The sequence below is a fragment of the Aplysia californica genome, unplaced genomic scaffold, assembly GCF_000002075.1.
Source record: "Aplysia californica isolate F4 #8 unplaced genomic scaffold, AplCal3.0 scaffold00114, whole genome shotgun sequence".
Classification (NCBI taxonomy): Eukaryota; Metazoa; Mollusca; class Gastropoda; order Aplysiida; family Aplysiidae; genus Aplysia; species Aplysia californica.
In genome coordinates, this window is record NW_004797384.1 from 836,908 (window position 1) to 861,161 (window position 24,254).

Here is a 24,254-nt window from a genome sequence, read left to right on the forward strand (position 1 = left end):
GAGAGAGGAGGAGGAGGGGGGGGAGAGCAGTGGAAAGGGTGGGAATGGGGGATGACGATTATAAGTATGTCTATAATGATTTTGAAAATTATAAACTGAAAATAGTAACGAGGCACTTCCACTTATGGTACCTCAAAGAAATACAGGTAACTAGACTTTCCTCTAGCTAGCAATACTGGATCATGAAGATTACACCAGTTTTTCAATAGCCGGGATTCAATTTTCTTTATTATAACCATGTATTCAAAAGTGTCCTCAGACATTCTTGTGTATTCATTAAATCTAGAGGGGCCCTTTTTCAATTCACAGAAAAAGTGGTGCTATTCACTAAATTGCCGTCTTTCTCTATTTATTGGGTGTAGGCCTACATTATGAACTCCTGTCTTCACAGACTTCAACATTAACAAACTGTCCAGTAGCATAAATTCATCTACTGACGACATCATGTCCGCTAGACAATATAACTTTTGCCTCCGAGTCTCTGAGCCTGCTGAAAGGCAGGTTCAAAGTCGTCACTTGGGCCACTTGTCATACCACACCTGCTTAGCCAGGTTACCAGTCGCTTGTGGAGGGTAAATCTGAGGCAGAATGCCTGCCGCACTACGGCGGCACCCTTAGTTTGGAGTAAATGTCAGCATCTGGGAAGGAATTTAGTTTTAGTTTTAGTAAAGAGTTTTACGGCACTTGCAACACAATAAGGTCATATAAGTGCCGAAGATTAGAGGTGTTACAAGAGAGGAACAAACACAAAATAGAAGGAGGAGAGATCAGGACGATAGACGTTTGATAGGAAAGAAGAAGCAAACCACACCAGAGCACCCGCCAACCACCCACTGGGAAGGAATTTAGCTGAGGACAGGAAAACATGGAGGAAAATAATAAAGGAAAGAACTATAATGCAAGAGAGCAGCCTTAGAAACAACCAGGCTGAGAAGAGCCAATGATGAAAGGAAAACAGCGGAAATACAGAGCTTTGATCCACGTCACTGACATAAAAGTAATGTGATAGAATCTGCGCTTCAAACGTAGGAAGAATTAGCCAAGAAAGAAACTGCATGAAGACAACCTTGAGACCATCTTAAGCTAAACTGACCGTCTGCATAGACTAAAAGAGCCATACACTACTGTGCTACGGCAGTCTACCGCAAATCCCGCCTGATCGACCATGGTCAACTGCGATATGACATATCTATTGCAGCGTGTCCCTCCTGATTGGTCAAGATAACGACAGCACTCGGGACTTAAAGATCAAAGACGAAAAATCCGGAAAAAGAGCGGTAATTCAAAAGAGAACAGAATCCATGTATTTCTTCTTCGTCTTTGGAGAAAACTTAGAAGTACCGATTAACCAAAATGCTCCTATTTCTACAACGAAAAGAATTTCGAGATTATGTCGTTTATTTCTTGATTAGTAATTCTGAAGTAATGCAACTCATCCGGTGTTACGGGCTTCAATAATCAACAATCTTCATCCTCTAAATTCCAAAGGCAAATGTCAAAACATAACAGTAACAGGTGACTGGCATCTAAAACTGTGGTATAAGAACAGATAGACACAGGAATTCATTTATGCCTGCTTCATTCAAACTGCTAGATCTAAATGAATATTTTTGCAAAGTTAAATAAGATAAACAAAAAAAATAATGAACAAATAATCTTGTTTATGCAAATGTAAACTTGTTTTCTATGTTATGGTATGGCATTTATAGATAATATGTGTTTGAGGCAAAGAATGAGAGAGAGAAAGACAGAAAAAGGTGCACCCTCCATTCACCAATGTTGTGCACAACCAGAGTGGATCAACAAACTTTGACATAGTCATTGTTAAAAGTAATAGTACAGTGGAGTCCACTTATAACGAGTCCTGAAACAACGAGAAGTCTGTTATAAAGACACTATTCTAAAACCCCGTTTTTTCCCTCCTATATCTTTGTAAATAAAATACAGCTATTGCGCAATCAGACAAACACGCCAGTCGGTTATAACGGAATATTGCTGCTGCTGTGCACAGCGCACAGACCTATTATACATCGCCAGTTGAGAAAGTTGTTTGTGATCCAGGGAAACAAAGAATGGGAGAGTCCACGCGAACCAACAAAGAATTGAGCGAATGAGTGGGGAGGGTGTGGCACGCACAGACACGCAAAATGCATCGCGTGATACTGATAGGTCAGCCCAGTCTAGATTATCTAGGCCTACTGTCCGTCTCACTTCTCTAGTGTGGGATGGAGAGGTCACAATGCTGTGATAGATGGAGTGAATGTGTGACGTGCGCAAGCAGAACAACGAACCACAAGATGCGGTGGAGTGGGGGGCAACACAGCGGGCGAGTTAGCCTGAAGCCAGAGCCCCTTCTTTCTGATTGCCAACACCGAGCTGTCAACATTGCTAGTGCTAGAGAAAGAAACCTGATTCGATTTTTGATCAAGTAAGACTTAGAGATCATGTTGAACAAAATCATCTTTAGGGGAAGTACAAAAAGGAATAAACAGAACACTAAATTCATAGATTAGGCCTACTTTACCATTTCCCTTGAATTTTCTACTGGATCCATTATAGCGAGAATCCTGCTAAAACGGACATTTCGCACCAGTCCCATACCTCTCATTATAACAGGATTCTACTGTATTAGACTTTCTCAATTTTTGTTTTCGTAAGTGTTTTACAGCATTTGCAACACAATTAGATCATACTAATGCCGAAGATTAGAGATGTTACAAAAGGGTACCAAAAGCAAAAAAAGAAAGGATACATCAGGACGATAGATAATTGATAGGAAAAGAAGAAGCAAACCATACCAGAGCACCAGCCAACCACACACAAAGGAAAAAAACAAGAACAAACAAACAGCAGGGTACAAACCTATGGCGTAAGCTTTATTCAACAGCAACAAAAGCTTTACATAAAAAGGGAGAGAAAAATATAAACGATTGTACAGTTAACTAGTTCATATCCAATTCTAACCCCCCCCCCCCCCCCCTAAAATCCCTTTGCAATGGTCTCATGCTTTGTTTGCATTGATTCCCAAACAAAAACAGCACAAAATCAATATGCCTTGGCAGAATAAGTTAAATCCTTTCTTAGACACGTTGATGGTATCAGGGCTGAACATGCAAATTGTCAAACAAAATTGTTAAATATGCTATTCAGTTTTTCCGAACACCAGACTCTTCATCTTCAGCCTGCACAACTTATCCTTCAAGGTTCAACTTAGACGTAGTTGAATAAATTACATTAACTAAATCATTGACTAAATCAAATCTGAAAAAAGACATTACATAAACTGTCACAGATGGTACCAAAAACCCCCCACAACAAATCTCCATTAAACTTTAGGACAAAAAGCAACCTTTTCAGACCTTTACAACAGAGGTTCACAGACGTCGCAATTATGGAACAACTAAAATCAAAGTTGGAAATATGTTTAAAACAACACTTTACACTTGTGAAAAATTGTTTTTCTATTCTCCCATACAAACCCCCTCCTTCCATCCCAACAGGGACAAAAAAATGCACAAAGGACAAAACAAGACATGATGTACAACAAAACAAATAAAACAAAGGGGGACATCAGTTCCTCTTGGTGCTTGGCTTTAGCTCATCAAAACACGATCGCATGAAAATGTGAGGCTTCATCTTTTGAGGTTCATAGCCTTCATGGCCCTGCAAAGAAGTACATTGAACAGATGTTATAGACAAAAATTAATAAAGTAGGCTTACACAAGCAAACAAGACAATTTTATTGACAAAGCAACTAAACACTTAATAGACGACTTATGGTACAGCTCTGTGTATAAATATAATCACATTTTAAAAAGATATATATCATCGGTCTCTGTTCTGATTCCATTCTTTGAAACTTTCTTAGAAATGCTTAAAACAAACATAATGATACGGTCTCAGTAATTTTATCATAAGAGAATTTGATTCTAAAGCACCTCTACAGAGTATATAGCCGAGGCACATTAGCCTACTTTATATAGACAACACAAGCTTCTAATTGCCAAAGAACAGACCTTCTTCACCTGCATACAGTCAGCATCAGAAAATGATGTATAAAAATTCGTCTTTTTAAATGTAGGTGGTTTTACACCCCATCCACACAACTTAGAGGAATATCATTCAGAAGCGACAAGACTACATGTATGTGCCATCATTCGTATCTGTCATAGCTGCCACTCAGAAATTTATAAAAAGGAGGAAATTCACGCGAAGGCGTACGCGCGCTCTCCGAAACCAGTGAGATCCAGAGGCAATATATTATTATACTGGAAAATCTAGCCTACGGTTTTGGAAGGGAAAGCTGTCATATTGTTAACCATAGGCAACTGAATTAAAATGTATTTGAAAAAACCCCCCAAAAAACCCCAAAAACATAAAGGCAGTAAGTTGACTAACAAGCATTCGAGTCAATTTGACACAGTTTGGACTTGGTGACTAAAAATCTAGTGTTTTTTGCCAGCTGGTGTCTCATAAAAAGATTTCTTTCACTTTAAATGTGTACATAGACGTAGAGCAGTATCGGATCAAGGAAGCAAGCACTCCTGTACAATTGCGGTCCCGTTTGCACTTAGTGCCCCTGTAGTGTGTTTCTTATTTAGAGATAAACTGAATTAAAATTATAGCCTAGGCTATCTAATCTAGATCTAGATATATCTAAATATGTGTAGATCTAGATTATATCTAGAGATAGATTTTCTAGATCTAGAGTCACTTCCGCAGCAGCCACAATAGCCGTCATGTAAACAAACGGGACCGCAATTGTACAGGCACAGGAGTGCCGCGGGCCGCGATTTCTTTAGCAAAAAACGGCTAGATCTAGATCAAGTTCAATTTTCTAATGAACTTTTCAAGTCGCACACCGGCTGCTTCTTTCCCATTCCAGCTCCTTTTATTTTTGCATTCTGAATCAATTTCTCTCGAATTTCCGCCAATTTCAATGACAACTCGGCGCGCTAACGTCCCGATGCCCGATCGACACTGTGTTGCTCCACAACAATAAACAATGTGAAACTAGCGCTGGGCCTAGAAGAACGGAAGTAGAAAGCTACGGCGGACATGCGCGAACCGCGTTTTCGTCTCTCTCCCGGTTCGGTGTTTTCCGCGTGGGAAAAAAAAAAAGTATGAAATTTGCGACCAAGAGCGGTCCAGCGGAGGAAGGAGGAAAGTTGAGGGAAACGCTAGATGTAGCGGAGTTTCCGCTATTTAGCGGGAAAGTGGCAGCTATGATCTGTTCTTTGAGTTCATTATTATTCTTTCCCTTATTTGTCAATCATATTCATCTGCTTTATTTCTGTTCTGTTTCTGTCCCAGTCACCCATCGTCTGACGTATGTCTTCATTGTGCTTGATCATTAAAGTCCTCGTCAAGTAACAAAAATTGTTGGCATTTATTTATAACTTAGATCATTTAAGAGGCAGGCTTCCACTCTGCCTGTCAAGGCCAACTCGGGCTGAGAGTGCTAAATTTCAAAAAGAGAAACTGAAATACTCAATTTAAATTCCCCCCTACTCGGGAATCAAACTTGGCTTTCCTGCATACGATGGGTATGTTAGGGACGCTAGATATAAAGAAACAAAATAAAAGAAGACCCTGTCCACATCATCTGTCATACACCCACACCAACCAATCCAAGTAAAAGTAAACTTCAGCCCTCCAATCAGAACTCATTTGACCAACTATGCTCATGTGGGTCTTCACTTTTAACTTTCTTTACGAATAAGGGGGCAGAAATTAACTTCGACCATAATCTATGACAAAAAGGATAAAAAACACACTCTATGTACCTTTGACCAGTCATAGCTTGATGCGTAGCCAAAGATGTTTCCCTGGGCATTGAAACAGCAAGTGGTGATGGGAAGGTCAAACTGTTCGGAGGTCTTCAGTTTTGTTCTGGCATCCTTGTCCCAGAAGCTGAACCGTCCGTCTGAACCCACAGTTGCCAAAGTGCCATGGACAGGGTGGAAGGAAATGTCATTTACCTGATAGGAAAACAAAGAAAGAAAAGGCGAACAAATATTATTGAATTAGACGATGTGAATTCAAAGAAGAGTTTTGGACTTGAATTTGAGCTCAATTCCCTTTAAACACAATACGAGTCATAAATAGGTGAGACCTTTGACATAGTGTTCTCCTCCTATAAGTAGTAGTAGACAGCCTCATAAACTCTCTAACCAAATCTCAGTTGGAAAGAGACTTGGCAGCTTGGGTTGCCTGTCAGACTGCTTTTCTCTAATGAAGACATCATTCACTAAATAAAAGTGGTTTTTTTTTTCATGTGGAAATATTAAGAGTATAAACATTTCGATATGGAAGGCTATTCTTCCAAAACTGTAACCAGCAACAAGTCAACTGTTTGCCTTGAGAACAGTAAGTGATTTCAAACAAGACATTGAGCTGCAAAAGCAATAGTCACAACTCTCGAAGACAAGCTATGACAGAAAATACAATTTCTACCACGTCAGCTTTATTTTTTCTTCAGCAATTCTCGAAACACAGGTTTAGTTTTCAATGATATTGCAGACAAGACTTGGATGTGAAAACATACACTAGTACAAAAACAACCAAAAGAAGAGACTCCTCCTCTACCAAGCTCAAAGCCGACAAAGAACATTATGTATCAACCCATATATATATATGGCAAAATGCCATGCTTTTCTCTCGTCAATTTTCCATACATTCATCAAACTTGACAACAACCTTTATTTATATGTGAAGCATCGTGGTGTAATCAGGCGCTTGTCAAATTAACAAAACTGGAGAAACAGGCATTTTACAGCCAGTTTGGCAATTTCGAACGATTTTTTTGATTTTTTGCTCCATCCCTTTTACGTCCATATAAAAACAAAATTCTGTGTGACTTTTACGAAAAAATGCTGATTAAAGGCACAATTTATGTCATTCAGTTTTCAATGACTCAATAGCTATTGGAGTTACCAAACTTTGGAGGCCATTTTCTCACTAACTTTACCATTGAAATCAGGAGACCTCATCTCCTTCCATCGAAAATATCTTTACTTATATTCAAGATATAAGGGTATTTTTTTCATTGAAAGCAAAGCAAATAAATAAGCTTTCAGATAAAACCAATAACTCTTTAAGCCCAAAAATTGACGAGCACCTGATTCCACAGCGTCATGACACATATCGTTCCCACTGCTCAACATCCCTGAAACAGATTTAAAAACACATTCCAACACCAATGTTCACTCACAGCGTAGATGTCCTGAACTCCTCCATTGGGTGCAACATTTGATCTGTGACATTTGAAAGTGAAATTGTCCTTAGGATTGGTGGGGTTCACATACTGTATTGCCACTCTGCCCTCAATGCTACCCAGGGCAAAGCCAGTGGGGACGTTGGTCTTTTTGTCGTTGAAGATGTTGACACAGCGGTGCTGTAAAACAGTGCACAGAAACAAAATAACTACCAAATGAGCATGTAACAGGTTGAAATTGTCTTACACAGCTATCCATTGTTGAAGAGAAAAGTGGCTGTCTAGAAAGGTAGCTGTAAAACAGTGTCATTATAATCTGACATCGTAGTTTTTTGAGTGAAAATTTTCAAAATTCTGAACAGAATTTTACCCCCAAAATGACCAAATTCTGTAAAAATTTCAGCAAGGATTGCGAAAATATTTGTACTTCTTTTTCCATACTGCTTTATTTAAGTACCAATTAAATACCGATTAATCATAAACTGAGAAGTAGCACTACAGACACAGTAAATAAAATTTAAAAAACCCAGCAATTAGCAGCATACAATCTGTATTATCGTTTAGAAACACAAGCCCACAATATAAAATACTAGCAAAAGTGTGACTCAAAATCGTCAGGAGGCATTGAAGACAAAAAAGACAAAATGTTGTTTGAGAAAAAATAAGTCCCAGGAAGATGGGCAGAATATGTAGGAGAATTATTTGAAGATAAAATACCACCCCTACCACAACCAAGCAAAAACAATGGTCCCAACATTCTTAAGTCAGAGGTAGAGCTCGCAAAAAGAATTTAATTAAATTAAAAATGCCCCAGAAGGAAAAGCCCTGGGTGAAGATGGCATAAACACATAAATGCCCATCCACCATCGTCAATTTACGGGTGTGGTTAAGTACCACGTTACACACGCACTAACAGAAGTTTTTCACCAGACAAATGTGTGCTTTGGGTAAACTGAAGCTGAAGTTCAGCTGCATTTGTTTTCAATGTATTCTTTCCTTTAAAAAATGTATCCATTTTTGCTGAAAGACAAATCTCGTCTCGCTTGTACTCCTTTACAGTAGCCGCTACTACTACTACTACTAGCGCATGCACAATAGAATCTAGATAGAAGGCAATGCTACAGACTGAAGTGTATTCAGGCCATTCCAAAAGGGGGGACTTTTTTTTCTTATGCACAGTAGAATTGTAAATGGGCTGATTTATCAATGTCATGCTCACACTGTGCCGGAATAACATGGGGGAACTGCTGCTTTTTCTTTCCTCATCCTTACTATCGTCATTTTTTCCTCTACTTCTTTTGTATGCTTGTCACTCTCTTGTGAACTGTTATTTCCGGGGTGCCTTGATAGTCGAAGCAGACTTTGCACTGTTGAGGCTAGAGAGGTGAGCAGAGGAAGCCTGATTTTCCGTTTATACCTCTCTGTTGACATTCGCCCCTTGGCGCTCATATGACCTACATTACATGTATGCAGTTGTGAGCTCCGTAAATCTTATTAATACGGGGTGCCCACTATGGCTGGGATCGGCCGATCGTCCGACTCCGTCACCTCAAAAACAAACATGTTTGCTTTCTAGATCTAGATCAATTTTGTTTCCCCAAAAATAGAGCGCTCTAATATCCGGCTTCCGGGAGATCACTTTAATAACGCTTCAGTTAAAATTTTTTCGCAATTCTACGTCTGAAAGTTTAATAAATGCCGGAAAAATTTTTTTAATTCTGCAAAGTATCAAAATTGTACTTCATCATTTACGAAAAATGCTTAGCTCTGTTCAGCTAAGCTTTTTAGGGTAAGCAAAAAAAAAAGTTGTCCTTACTTATTAGAACAATAACAGTCTACCTTCTACATAAATTGACTTATCAGGAACACAACTGGAGAACCAGGTGGTCAAGTGAACAATAAACACAGACTCATATAGAAATGCATGTAATGTTTATTTGTGAAACAGATAAAATATGGGTGATCATCTCCAACCTTGCTACAAAAGAATAGGGTGCTTCACAAATGAGACGTAGCTGAGATGAGGCACTGTCCGAAATTATGTATTATAATGTGTATGACTCTAATCATATCATGCATACACCAGCGTTTCCCAAATATATAAATATTGTTTTAAAATTTCTTTTTCATTTAACAAATCAACTAGCCTGTGACAAACACTAAAAAGTATTCGTAAGAACATGCAATCAGATTCTGAGTGTTATTGTCTTCACTGCCTTTTGGGACAGTAGAATCTCTTCAATAAGTACACAGAGACCGACATTTTAATTATATGAGTGTCAGAACATACAGGGTGTTGACAAGTTCAAGGTATCAAGAGCACTGCAGTTACCTGATATTTAAGTGGAGACTCCATCCTCTTAAATTCCTGTGGCTGTACATCAAGCTGGTATATGATGAGGGCCCTGCCTGCAATGCCAACAACTGCCATTGGGTATTTCTGTGGGATAAGAAAAGGCAAATGATCTCAACAACATGAAAAGCAATAAGAAGAATGGACCAGTTTTTTAAACTGTTACAGCAAAATAGTTTCAAAGTGTTGCAAATACACCACTTTCATGCACAGGCAACTTTATTTTAATGTAAGGAAACTACTGTTATAGTCCCCTATTTACACTATAGGTCACTAAAATTAAAAGTAAGCTGAATTTTTGTGTTGTTGGTTTCAAACACTTTACACAGATGGTTTTGAATAAAAGCATAGTATGAAAACAGAATTAGCAGTTTAGACATTTCCTCAAGTCAAGCACATTTCCCTTCAAACAAATATTTGTCTTACAGCAATCCACGGGAAAAACACCTGAAAGAATTACTGGTCTGTTGATAAAATATCAGAAAAAAGTTTTTCATAAATTCTGACGATGATGGATTATTTAACAAATCCATTTCCCATGTTTGTTTTGCATGAAAGTACATAAAAATTTAAATATGAGCCTTTGCAACGAGTCCACCAGTAGATCTATAGTATTTGTATGTGGCGTTGTCGGAACCATTGTGATCTCAGCAATTCATTGGTCTGCAAGCCATTTATATCTAAAAGTCTAGGTGGAAACCCTACACCAAAACGTGAGGGACCCTATTCATAGACAGAGGAAACTGAATTTGTGCAAGGACATTTTTTAAGGGTTACTAAAAATTGAGTTTTCTCTATGACATACTTTTCTAAATCAACATTTGGCAACAGCAGGGAAGCAGATAGTGAGATTAAATGAAGAAAAAAAGTAAATGTATTGTGAGGCTTTTTAGTAACAACTTTGATTTAGAAAATGTCTTGGATTCTAGATCTAAAATTGTCAGTGATACAAAAATATGCCTTCAAGTAGCAAATTTTCACAAAGAGAGGAAAAAGCTAAAAGATTGTTTGCCCACCTTACTCCATCAGTTTGGAACTCTCTTCCCCAACCCTTGAGACATACAACATCTGTGTCTAAATTTAAAAAATCTTTAAAGACACATTTAATGACATCATTTTTATGTCAGTAGATTCATGTTCAGTATAATGTTATGTAAAAGACTATGTATCCATTTATGTATTTTGCGAATTGCATTGTGTATATTATTTTATCATTTATGAGTATGTGCTCATTTTGTAATGATGTGTAAGCATGCGTGTGTGATAAGTAAATAGATTGTGTGTGTGTGTGTGTGTGTGTGTGTGTGTGTGTTTGTCGTGCATGTGTGTGCACATGTGTGTGTGTAATGTGTTCATGAGTGTGTGTGCGTGTGTTTGTGTTGTGTATGTGTGTGTGTTAGTGTGCGTGCGTGTGTGTTAGTGTGTGTGTGTGTGTGTGCGTGTGTGTGTGTGTGCGTGTGTCGCGTGCTTGAATATTGTTCGTACATGCATTTATGTAAAGCGCCTAGAGCTGTTTTTACACGGGAGCGGGCGCTATAGAAATGATCTTCATTATCATCATTATTATTATTAAGTATCATCATTTCTATCTTTAACTTGACCAATATTATAAACATGGATGTGGAGGACTAGATGGAAATGGGTATTCATAATTATTCAATTAGAGGAGGTAAATTGACATGCTTTGTGTTATTTTGGTAGCATGGGTAAACAGAAAAAACACAAATTCTGTTGTTCAGGATGATAAAGGGTTATTATATCCCCCCCTCCCGTGAACAAAGTAATAAAATTATTTAGAGCTGACACACTGTAGGAAACTCATTGAGGTACGAAAGGAAATTTGTACAAACCACATCAGCACAGTACACTCTCTCTGGTAACTGAATGCTCAGAATGGGAGTGGAGGAACGAGTGTCCCAGAACTGAGGAGCAAAGTAAGATAGAACAATTAAAAACGACTCCACAAGAGGATAATAATCCTTTTACAAGAGAGACAAAATTGACAGAATTTCTTTACTTTCAATCACATAAACTTATGACGAACTATTTCACAATTTCCTTTTAAAACATGTGTAAGAAAAGAATCTTGCTCAATTTGATTAAGCAAGGTTTACAAATAATCAGATCGAAGATTACCAGACCTGCCACTCTATGAAATCTAAAAATCAGGATTTTTGAGTTTAAAAATCAGGATCTGGTGAAAAAAATCGGGATCAACGGCAAATCAGCCATAAAGGGCACTGGGGAAGGTCCTGGTTCCCTTTTAAAAGGCAAGTATGCAGGGCAAAACTTTTGCAGGAATAAGTTCACGTTAGGGCCTCTAAATAGAGGGAAAACTGAAAGATAGCATATATGTACTCGAGTCGAAGTTGGATAGACTGGGGGAGCGAAGGTCGCAGTGATGCTGAAACACTCGTAGTCTTGAAAATAGCTGACACGTAACTCTAATCATCCACGCAAAACGCCCGCGTTTTAACAACGTTTGACTTCCATCACATCGAAAAAAAGATCGCGCCAAGGTTGTTCATTTTTTTTCTTATTCCTTTCTCCTGTATCACGGCACGCACTTTAAGCCCACGTGTCAAAACAATACCCCCACCCCCTCCCCCCGGCCGTCCACACTGGTTAAGTCCCGAAAAAAACCTCGACCAACGCGACCGGTGTGAATGAACTTTGTTGACCCCGCTACTCACCACACGTACGAGGTCATGTCATGTGATTCGAGTGAGCGTTTGAAACTAGGTCGATTTTAGTTAGTCATCTACTAGATCTAGATTCGGCATAGATGCTTTAGAAAATAGCGTTCCAAGTTCCTACAGATAAAAAGTCCAATCGGTGTTTCCAAGCAAAAGAAATTGCAGAACTTTTTATATTTTTTTCTAAGAATCGGACGCAACAGACGCAACCACAAAAAAATCAGGATACTGGCAATCGAAATCGGGATGCTTGAGATTTGGGGCAAAAAATCGGGATATCCCGATTAAATCGGGATGAGTGGCAGGTCTGGATTACTCATTCTAAAATGAAAAGCATTTTAATTATCCTTTTGAGCCAATCCCCCCCCCCACAAGAACCTGCAGGACCTCTGCGCCTAAGTTCCTTTGTGTTGTCAACTTGACGCATACATCTCAGGCATGCATTTGATGCACAACAGGGTAAAGGTGATCACTTTCGGGTCAACTGAATCAAGCCGATTTTCGAGACTCTAAAGTTCCCATTGATAAAATTAAATCAGTTTATTCTATCTCAACATTTTTGTTTCAAAATCAAGGACCCCCCCCCCCTCCAAACAAACAAACAAACATAAAAATATATAAAAATTGATTAAGTTTTTAAAACAGCAAACAAACAAACAAAACAACAACCAACAAAAGTCAAATACCTTGAGTGTCTTGTCCCAGCTGCCAGTCATGATACAGCTGTAAGACGGGGCTTTGATCCAGTGCACTGTCTTCACGGGGGCATCATGCTAGCAATACCAAAGAAGAAAATGAATTTGAATTCATACAAGACTAAACATGACACAAATTTGAAAAAATCAAACTAGATACAGCAAAGTAAAACCTGGATTTAACAGGTGAGATGTAGTCACGATCTGGCTTTACTTAAAACCTAACCCTGCACTGAAGAAAACTGATCATCTTAAAGTAAATGCTAAAACATTATGATTCAAAGCAGTAGATCTGCTAAAATGCATTACAATCAATTTGTATCAAACCTTAGAGAAGGCGATTTTTATATAAATCTGAGAGTTTTAACTTATAAAAGGAGATTTGACTATAATCTTCAAAGAAAACTTTTTTTTTCAATTATGGTAATGCCCAGTGTGTGTGTCACGAAAAAGCTATATCTATCCTGATTTAATGATATACAGCAAACAACCAACCTGGGCAACCTGCATTGCCTGGTTACTGTTGAGGTCCCACATTTTAGCTGTCTTATCACAGGAAGCTGTGAACACCTTTGTGCCATCCTGTGGGAAAAAATAGTTTTTGGTGTCAGCCGCTGCAGGACTCCATTTTTAAAAAAGCCTGAATTTACAAAATGGTCGCTTTTAAGCACAAGGCTATCCCGAAAAATTCCATTTTGAGAAAATCGAAGGTAAAGTTTTTGCCCCTTGTACAGTTTATTTAAAAGACAAGGAGAGTATTCCCTAAAACCAAACAAATATACACACCAATGAAACCAAACTTCTCCTATAGGTAGGGCAATGCACACTCTTGGTGTAGGTCAAGATTTCTGGAAATCCCTGAAATCTGGGTGAGCCCGCTTGTCCTTAAAAGTGACCAAATGTGAGGCAGCGTGGTGAAAGCAGGTGCTCGTCAATATAATATAATCGAAGAAATCAACATTTTCCGACAGGTAAGCACTTTTTGTCGAATTTTTGTTTTTTGGCTAACCAAATTCTATGTTCTTTTGAAAATACATTTCTGGGTGGATTTTACTGAAAAATGTTGATTAAATGCACAAAAATGGTAAATTGTCAGTTTCCAAGTACTCTCAAGCTTAGGAAATCACCAATCTTTCACGGTCATTTTCTCACTAATTTCATCTCAGAAACCATGTGACCACAATCTTCTTCAATGCAAATATCTCGACTTCAACTCAAGATAGATGGGTAGTTTTTTCATCGAAAGCAAGATAAAGGAACAAGCTTTAAAATTATACCAATATAATTCCACATGCCCAAAAATCAACGAGCGCCTGATTCCATCGCGTCGTGACACAAATGCAGTCATCCAAGAAGACAGGAACGAAATACAGTTCACACCTTGGCCCATATCACTGAGAATATTGAAAATTGTTTTTCTTCTTCTGTGTCTCCTCAATGGCAGAGAGTAGATCGTTTAAACCACAGTACAACTGATTTTTACATAAGCAGATATTTTTATTAACAGAGTATTATCTGCCTCACAATTTAGACAGCCATATGCTGCTTTCACATCTCTCCAAACTATTCAAAGAGAATTAACATCTACGGTACCGACCTCACATTTGACTTTCAGTTCCCAAAGACCGGAGCTGCAGCCCGCTTTTTGACTAATGCGAGATATGAGTTACTCTAATATAAATAAATCACCCCCAAGTAAAGTTATAGACATTAAACTTCACCAAACTATTAAAAATAACATGTTTCACCATGCTAAAACACATTTTTGTTGAAACAATATTTTGGTTACAGTCATTTAGGTGTAATCGATTATGTAATAGTAAGCTTTTGTTGAAAATCAGTTTTTAAAAGGTATAAAGCACTAAACCTAGATCTACTTGTTGAGTAACTTACTCTCTAATCAATTAGAACTGGTTCCAGATCTATCTTTATCCCTTTCTTTTTGATCTGAAGACTTTCGATCCAAGTAATCAACCCCATTGTCCGAGTCTACACTCTGGATCCATATAAGCACCTCAGATTCGGTGAAATACCTTTTCTTAACTAGTTTTATTGCTTTCCATATTTGATTGCCAGAAATAGGAAGCGTTAAGCAAAATATCGAAACGGAAATAATCACTGGGATTACGAAAACGTAAATATGTTAGGGGAAACATTGACAGGCCTTTGTTCAGATTTAGGTCCTTTCTCCGCGAGTATTCTCGTCCGCAGTCCTGGGGAAGCAGTTGGGCTTCGCAAGTATACTTGTCCACAGTCCCGTAGGTGTTAAATCAACCATGGGCAGGAATCAATCTTGTATATCACATTTTAAGAAACAAAATAAGAAAAACCCTAAGAAAATTCTTCTACAAAAAACAAACTTCTTTATTTCATGCTAACCCCAATGAAGCATAAATCATCTCTACATAAAACAAAACCCCATGAAACTGTTTAAAACAAAGCTGTACAGCTCCCTTGTGGGCAAGTCTTGACGTACAGTCACCGATGAGTACTTACATCACTCCAGTCTACGTCCAGTACAGGTCCTGTGTGCGTTTGCTGTGCCTTTGGTATTGTCTGACCGTTTTGCTGCACTTCCCAGCATCGCACCTATCAAAAAGATAAAAATACTTTGCAAAACACACATTGTCCACACGCACTTTTTATACTAGTATTAGTCAGACACTCTTATTTAACACATGCAAAAGATATTATACATCTTTTCGTTTCTTTCCTTTTTTTTACTCTAAAAAAAAACAACCAAACAAAACAAACAAAAATTAAGGCAAATTCATATATATGAAAATTGACAATTATAAAACTACAAAAAACGAAAGTTTACCAGAAGCAAAAAACAGATAGTGAGAGAAAGTAGATAAATATGGCAGCTCACTTATAACGCATAATCTGGTTATTGACATGTAGGCCTACAGGAAAGACAGAAAAGGAAGGAAAAAAAACCCCAGACAACGCATTTAACAACAGTAGCATGAATCTGTTAACAACACATACATTATTGTCCCAGCTGCCAGCAACCAGGAAGGTCGAAGGAAGAGTCCCCGGGCTGAACTTTAAGCAGCTCACACTGTCATCAGGAGGGGAGCTCACCTGGAGATTGACAGACAACAAATGTTATCGTCACATCACACATTTCCGCAATCCTAATCATCCTTCATATTTCATTACCAACCTCCTAAAGAATGAAGAGGTATGTTAATTCACATACGACAATTTATCAGTACATAATGTGATATTACAGAAGAAGCTGGCAACTGAGGACCAAGAGTCAACAGCGCTCCATTCTTAATGTATAATTCTGAAAATAAAACTTATTTGGACACATGTAATGTACGCTCGCTCTATACAATGCCATGTTAAAAAAAGAGAGTCAACAAATAAAGGTCTGTCTCACCAGTGTTTTCTTTATTATCAAGGCTAATGGGAAGCCATCAGAGAAAAGTCAAAAAAACGTAAATGGGACTCGAATCCGACACGGTTGACACAGCTGAAGTCTTGACTATTATTAATTTCACCTGTAAGATAAAACACATCACTGTATCTCTCCCTTCAACTATCACATTATAATTAATAGCGCAATTTACCTCAAAATCTTTCATCGGATTGGAATTTGTGGTGGTTGTAGATGCCCCAAACACTGAGGACTGGCCAAAAGTGTTTCCTCCTCCAAACAAACTCATTGTCTTGGAGTAAAGGAAACTGAAGCAATCTCAAATGAAGTCAAGAGCAAGGTTACTTCTGAAACGATAAAAAAAAAAAAATTTTAAGAAAAGAAATAGTATACACAGGCGTATGTTGGCAGCCAGGCAAGCCATCAGAGTACTTTTCATTGACTTATTTTATTTCAAGACAAACATTTTTTATTAAATTTGTAAAAATGAATTAAGATGTGTACCTGCTTATCCCTTTCTGTACAAACTCTTGAGAGGAAACTCTTCTTCCTACCTCTAGAAAACTTCCCCACCTCAAATTATCTCTCTATATATACTTGCATAAAAGTATGCTGCATAACGTAGTTTTCATGAAGTTTGCAGAAAGTTCTGGTGATACACTGGTTGACACATGAGAGGCTGAACCAACTTTTCTCCATCATTTCTTTTTGTGTGTGTAGTGTAGTGTAGTGTAGAGTAGTGTAATGTAATGTAGAGTAGTGTAGTGTAGTGTAGTGTAGTGTAGAGTAGTGTAATGTAGTGTAGTGTAGTGTAGTGTAGTGTAGTGTAGTGTAGTGTAGTGTAGTGTAGTGTTGTGTAGTGTAGTGGATTGTAGTGTAGTGTAGTGCAGTGTAGTGTAGTGTAGTGTAGTGTAGTGTAGTGTAGTGTAGTGTAGTGTAGTGTAGTGGATTGTAGTGTAGTGTAGTGTAGTGAAGTGTAGTGTAGTGTAGTGTAGTGTAGTGTAGTGTAGTGTAGTGTAGTGTAGTGTAGCGTAGTGTAGTGTAGTGTAGTGTAGTGTAGTGTTTGTTTGTTTGTTTTGTAAAGTGTTTTACGGCGCTCGCAACTGCATAGGTCATATGAGCGCGCGGGACACTCCTAATATTTTCAGTTGGTAGGAAATTTTGAATTTAGCCCGGGTGGCGGCCGAAGCCTACTCTTATCGATTTTAGACCACCAAGGGATCTTTAACGTGCGCAACTTGCACACGGGCCCTCCGCGATTTTTCGCCTTTGTCCGAGAAGGCTAGGTGTAGATCTTTCCTACCAGAAGATCAGGGGTGTGGCAGAAAGACAGCAGTAAGGAGGAGTAGTGTAGTGTAGTGCAGTGCAGTGTAGTGTAGTGTAATGAAGTGTAGTGTAGTGTAGTGTAGTGCAGTGTAGTGTAGTGTAGTGTAGTGTAGTGTAGTGTAGTGTAGTGTAGTGTAGTGTAGTGTAGTGTAGTGTAGCGTAGTGTAGTGTAATGAAGTGTAGTGTAGTGTAGTGTAGTGTAGTGTAGTGTAGTGTAGTGTAGTGTAGTGTAGTGTAGTGTAGTGTAGTGTAGTGTAATGAAGTGTAGTGTAGTGTAGTGTAGTGTAGTGTAGTGTAGTGTAGTGTAGTGTAGTGTAGTGTAGTGTAGTGTAGTGTAGAGCAGTGTAGTATAGTGTAGTGGAATGTAGTGTTGCTATGATTGTGTCGAAGAGAAAGCTTGTTGTCTTATCCATAGTCATAAAGTTAACAACAGGAAGCTAAAGGAGAGTATACTTTTCTCCAGGTGGTCATCTTATAATGAAATCAGCTCAGCAGATCTGACTTTACAAAGTAAAGGGTACTTTAGTGACTTTACAGACATGTTTTACCTAAAAGTAACCAGAAACATTTGAGTTAGACTAGCAGCAACAAATGCGAAAGAAAAATAAAATTCCTTCCAAAATATACATATATACAATATATGGTGGGTTTTTAATTATTCATTTTGTCCATTGAACTCTTTTTATCACCACTGTACCCCCACCCCCCTCCCCACTCTGTACCCACCATAGGGCCGCAGCACAATATGAGTCGCAATTCAGGGTGTACAGGATAGTGTACATATTTCAAAGTGCTGTATTTCTTACATTAAAATTTGAAAGACCTGTTCTCCATCGTTGACCCAAACAAAATCCTCTGTTTTGTAAAGGACCATTGCCTTTACATTGTGTTTCGTGTGCTCATGACCTTATGCAGTTGCAAAGGCTATAAAATTCTTACTAAACTAAACTAAATCCCTTTTCATTATTATCAACAACGGAATTTACAGAACTTGATTCATAGTCTTTCATCAGAACAGTCTACTTCACTCTTGAAGTACTTCATCAGTCATGAGCGTGCCTTTTTGAGACATATTTCAAGCTTGTACTCCCATAAAAAAACAAATAAACCGCCATTCATTGGAAAACTGAAATATTCAGACTTCAGACAGAGATAGCATCGATGTATTTGCGTATTTCGAATTTTACAAGCAGAGTTACCCGTTTGACGTAACCGTATAGCGTTCCAAATTAACTTGTAGTCTGGTCTAGTCCTCATTACAAGTATAATTTATACTCGTAGCTCAGATAAAAAGAATTAAGTACATAAAATAAAATTCGGTACAAATTCCACAGGACCCAATCTAAAGTATTTCAATAGTACCGCGAGGAAAAAAAAAAGAATAGCAGGTGGTTAGTTTTTAGATGAATGGTAAATAAATACATACTTTCTACTTTCTTCAATACCATAATTATAAGGTACCAACCACCCTCCTCAAGATCACTACCAATATTTTTTTAAATTCTGTTTTGGTCAAAAGGTGTACAATCAAAGGCAACACACTAACTTAAAATATCCTGGCCAGAAATTCACATGAGTATATGATCAAATGCCATCTTTGGAATGGAAAAAAGGTGATGTGATTTTTTTTTTTGTGTTGTAGTATCACAGAACGTATTCATAATATAACATGAAAACATTGCACAACAATGAATTTCAACTTTGAACAATGTATCCTCCCTACAAAATATAATGGCTCTCCATTCTCATCAACTGCTGAGTGAGAGGGATCTTTTGAAATTTCTCCGTGAAATCTATTGATCCTCTGTTTCTGCTGATGTCTTATGATTCTGGATGAAATAAACGAAAAGGACGGATTTTACTCTCTCTGCTAGAATTGGAAATAGACTGACCTGATTGCAGACAAAACAAAATATGTTAGAAAGGCGTGTTCTGTTGATTTGCGCAATCAGTGAATTGCGCAACTTATTTTGTGGATGCATGGGTGGATTGTTGCGCATTTTGTAGGTCGGTGGATCGCACAGCACTTTTTGTCGACCCATCTTATAAAAACCATTAAATACTAGACTAGGAAGCTCAAGTGTGGCATCCTATCTGTTTTTGATGGTCTTTGAGACTTGTAATCGTTGGTGCCTGCTCCAGGCCTGACACCTGACTAAAGGAGGAGGAATTAGATTATAATATGGAAGTGCTTATTTGCAACGCCGCGTTGCGATTAGCGCCAGTGTTAAATAAAATGCCGCATTGCGATTAGCACCAGTGGTAAATAAAACGACGTGTGTTAGCCAAGGCTATGAAGCTTAATCTACCTTTCGTTGTTGGAAGTTCTGATGGCCAAAGTGACAGCGCAATTGTGTTTGAAGCCAAACCATTGTTTTATGAGCATGGGTTCAATCCCGGTCCTGGAAGGTTTTTTTGTTTTTTTTGTCCTCTTCTCGACTGACCAACAAATTTTTCCCAAAGAATCAATAACTTGTTGCTTTGTAGTAGTTTTTTTTTTATGTAGTGGTGAAGCATGCACATTCTGGTTTTGTCCCCAACAGGAGCTCTGATACAAAGTACGCCTTAGTAGCCTATACTTTTTCTTTTACCAATTTAGGCCTGGATAAAGTTCAATAGATTCTAGTGGCTTTCCTTGGTCTGTGAGTCTAATTTTTTTTTTTTTATTATTTTATTTTAGGCTCAGGAGAAGAAAAGAAAAACCTTACGGGACCAGGATTCGATGCCGCACTTGTAAGCACTGAACATTAGACTGTCTAGCGAACATACACAGCTTGTATACGTTCTCTAGGCCTAACTTAAAGACAATATTTTTAGGTAGATCTAGAATCTATTGTATGACGACACTGTGGACAGGAAATACTGCTTATAAATACTGAGTTGCACCGTCTTGTTATCAAGCATCTTTCGACTTACTTGCTCAAACTCAAAACTCAAATTATGATTATGAGAGATGAACAAGATTATGTCTACAGTCTAGTCTACTTTTGAGCAAACAATGTCAGAAACAATTGTTAGATCTAATCTAGATTTTAGATCTAGATCTAGAATCTAGATCTACCCAATATTGATCGGAATAAGACAACGTCATAAAAAAGGAGTCAAATCCTAGGAGGTTCATCAAGAAACTGGGAAAGCTTCCACAATTCAGGCAGAACTGCAATATTATCATGTAGAAACGATGGCTACTAGATGTAGATATATTCTAGTACTGGCGTTTCAAATAGCATGGGAGCTATTCAGAATGCGGCATTTCAAATAGCACAGGAGCTATTTTCAGAACGCGGCGTTGCAAATAGCGCCTGCCTTATAATATCTAGATCTAGGTTATTTACGTATATATGACTTTACCTTCCGCTTAGTGCAATGTCAACAACATAAGAACGCTCATCTGGAGTTATCACCATACATAAGTTATTTCATAGCAGAAAAACGAAACTCGACACTCAGGTAAGATCTAAATCTAGATCTAGAATCTAAGATCCATTGCGCATTCTACGGATCCACTAAAAGCTACGCGATCCACCGATCTATAGAATGGGTAACAATCGATGGATTGTTGCACACTCCATGGATCCACAAAATTTTCTCTCTCTTTCTGTTTCTGAACGGCTGTAGTTATTCGCACAGGGTTTGTGAATACTATGAAATTTTATTCGCACAGGGTGTGCGAATATTATGAAATTATATTATATACCACGAGAGAGAGAGAGAGATAGAGAGAGAGAGAAGGGGGGAGAAGACAAAGTTGTAAACGGACCTAGTATCCGAATTATTGAAGAGATCAAAGTCCGGAATATCTAGGCATCGGATGAGGACGTTTACCGCAGGAACAGACGCAGGGTTCTCACCATTATTTTAGTATTACTTGATCCCATCCGCTGTTTCTTTTTATAGGGGAAGGGAGTGGAGGGAGACCAGAAGTGGAGGATTGACCAGCAGATTTCTGATTTTCTTGATTACCTGTCGTAGGCTTATTTTAGCTCCTTTTCTTTTCAGGGGGAGGCAGCGGAGGGAGACCAGAAGTGGAGGATGGACCAGCAGGTTCCTGGTTTTCTGAATTAGTCGCAGTGCGCTAATTTTTGGTGGACCGCACATTCAGCACTTAAGTTATTAGGATACTTATAGATATAGTATTCGACAGTCGGTGGGGGGGGGGGGGGGGCTGCCACATGCAATCAATAAATTTAAAACAGAGAAAAGTGGACCAGGAACATTTTATAGTTTGCTCTGCCTAAGAACTTTACTTTAGTGGACCCACATTGCCAGCCTAGGCTAGGCCTAAGAGGTACTATGAGACTAATGAGAGATGATAGAGGCGCGGGTGAAGTTTACCAGACCAGTGAAAAGAGGGGGAGACATGGTGGAGGTATCTAGATTCGTTTCTAACACTTTCCTTCTCTTCGCTTCTTGGGCCAAGACTTGACCATAGCCTAGATTCTAGAAGAAACGGTGAATCGTGAAGGATTTTTACCTGTCCTGTACCAAGGTCTCCAAAATCCGTATTAGATCTAGATCTAATGTACATGATGTACAAGCAAGCATAGAATGACCATTCCTTCTTTTCAAAAAAATTCTTCCACTCACACCGGAATCTACTCTTAAATATCTAGATCTACATTAGATAAAGAAAAATACATGTGTATAGTCTAGTATTTAGTAACCCATCATCATCATGCCCATGTAGATCATTGTCGATCATTGTGGTAACAATTATAGATCTAGACATCTAATGGGCCTGGCATGTCTATTCTCAGTGTCACTGGGAATTGTTTCATGGCCTCATCCCAGTGACACTGGGAACAATTCTGGCCTATTCCCAGTGCTTTCCAAAATTAAAACCCTTTGCCTAAAACTAAAGGTGGGATATCTGGGTGTGACAAATGAGGTCCAAAATCAACTTTATGATGTAGTAACTCTGTAGTAATAGTAATACATCATATTATTTATGGCCAAATGATTGCAGTTTTACTTTTAAGGACTGTTCACAAATGACCCCACCACTCTTGTCATCTTTCCCAGGACACCCCCCCCCCCTCAAGCTGCCGTCAACCAAAATGTACACTTGTGTACATACATTTAGATAAAATCTGTACAGGGTGCATTTTATATTTGCACCTTTGATCTTTTTTTTTTTTTTAATTGTTTATTAATTTAAAGAATACAATAATGGTGGCACTTCCCCTGCTTGCACTGGAACCCGATCGACTGGTAACATGTAAACAGCACTCAAGGGGTCTGTTTGGCCAATTTTGGTGAATCGTGTCACCACAAATGTTGTGTTATTAGTACTTTCATACTCTTTCAGAGCCTCTGTGAACTCTGAAAAGCTCTTGAACTTTGCTCTCACTTTCATGCTGTATAGATCTAGGAAAACTAGAACTAGGTGTTGAGTAATTTCAGATTTGCGATGCAATAGCCTTGGGGCCAACAGAACGCTAATGGCAATGTTCCCTCAGCCTCAGGGCTCTGTTTTGAAAAATGAAAATGCCACGCAGGTAAGCTTATTATATATAGGCCAAGACCGCCTAGTTTCACGGACTCTTACGCCATTTGCCAATCTCGCGCAGCGTTCGCAGCGCGCAACGATCTCGTGCAGCGCGCAGTTCGGGTCGACCCTGTGCAAATATAATTATTTCTTATTCGCACACCAGGTGCGAATAATATTAATTCTTATGCGCACACCCGGTGCGAATAACCACTTCCTTTCTGAATACTGTGTCTGTCAGTGTGGATGATCAAATTGACAAAAACATAAGTCAAGAAATGATGTTAAAACATGAAAGTAAATTAATTTGGTCGTCTACAAAGATGCTTGGGCTATTTCACTTTTCGAATCGAGCCAAACTACGCGGGTTGCCATTTTGTTTTGCCCGGAAGTTCGCGCGCTACTCCTCTTCTCTCTCAGTCTGTCAGTCTGTCTCTCTTTGTCTCTCCCCCCCCCCCCCCTACTCTCTCTCTTCCTTTCTCTCTCACTGCTCACAGATAAAATTGCCCGCTTTCAACACAAGAGTGAGAGCGCTGGAACGTTTGTTCACGGTGAACGCTACACTGGTTGGTCTATCATCAATACTATCACCATCATGGTGAAAGTGAAAGCACACCAGAAGGCAGAATCTAAGCCTGTCTGTACTAACTGTACCAGCCTAACATTGAAGCAACTGTGTGTTATGATCTAGATCTAGATATTAGATTCTAGATCTAAATCTAGATCTCTAGATCTAGAATCTAGATCTAATATCTAGATTCTAGATCTAGAGTCTAGAGATGGAAAAAATTCCTGGAAAATGAAACTGAAAAGACGAGAAGAGTCGAGAGACGTGATTATTTACTGACAAAATTTTGATAAAAAAAGACTTGACAAAAGGAAACAGACTGGAACAAAACCTTATGATTAGTTATAGATCTAGAGTTATTTTACGCCCAATTAGTTATAAACATTAAGAACATTGATGCAAACAGTCTAACTTACTTTTGAAGATATTCTCCGCACAAGTCAAACCTTCGAAACCGGCATTGGAAATTGGAAGGAAGGAAAGTAAGTGCCTATGATGTTGAACCAAAACTTCCGGCTGTAACG

At 38.5% G+C, this 24,254-nt stretch overlaps 1 protein-coding gene across 2 annotated transcripts; it reads right to left on the reverse strand.

Moving 5' to 3' along the window:
* Positions 1-2,848: 2,848 nt before the first annotated feature.
* LOC101863975 (mRNA export factor) lies at positions 2,849-24,254 on the reverse strand. 2 transcript variants are annotated; one of them, XM_005095814.3, is made up of 11 exons: positions 24,147-24,254; positions 16,542-16,695; positions 15,952-16,047; positions 15,457-15,549; positions 13,456-13,542; positions 12,952-13,038; positions 11,420-11,491; positions 9,549-9,656; positions 7,214-7,396; positions 5,787-5,981; positions 2,849-3,663 (listed from the first exon to the last, which is right to left on the reverse strand). In XM_005095814.3, the coding sequence occupies exons 2-11, from the start codon at positions 16,635-16,637 to the stop codon at positions 3,571-3,573; spliced, it is 1,110 nt and encodes a 369-aa protein (XP_005095871.1). In that variant the 5' UTR covers positions 16,638-16,695; positions 24,147-24,254; the 3' UTR covers positions 2,849-3,570. The 2 variants fall into 2 exon arrangements, with proteins under 2 accessions (XP_005095871.1, XP_005095872.1); XM_005095815.3 differs by lacking the exon at positions 24,147-24,254 and adding an exon at positions 23,658-23,888.

What these genes read in the sequence shown, in the direction of transcription:
- LOC101863975 (XM_005095814.3), bottom strand. Translation starts at nt 16,637, where the DNA reads ATGAGTTTGTTTGGAGGAGGAAACACTTTTGGCCAGTCCTCAGTGTTT. An exon ending in AGGCAATGCAGGTTGCCCAG is followed by an intron (nt 13,039 to 13,455) that starts GTTGGTTGTTTG and finishes TGGTATTGCTAG; the next exon opens with CATGATGCCCCCGTGAAGAC. An exon ending in GCTGGGACAAGACACTCAAG is followed by an intron (nt 11,492 to 12,951) that starts GTATTTGACTTT and finishes TTTGCTCCTCAG; the next exon opens with TTCTGGGACACTCGTTCCTC.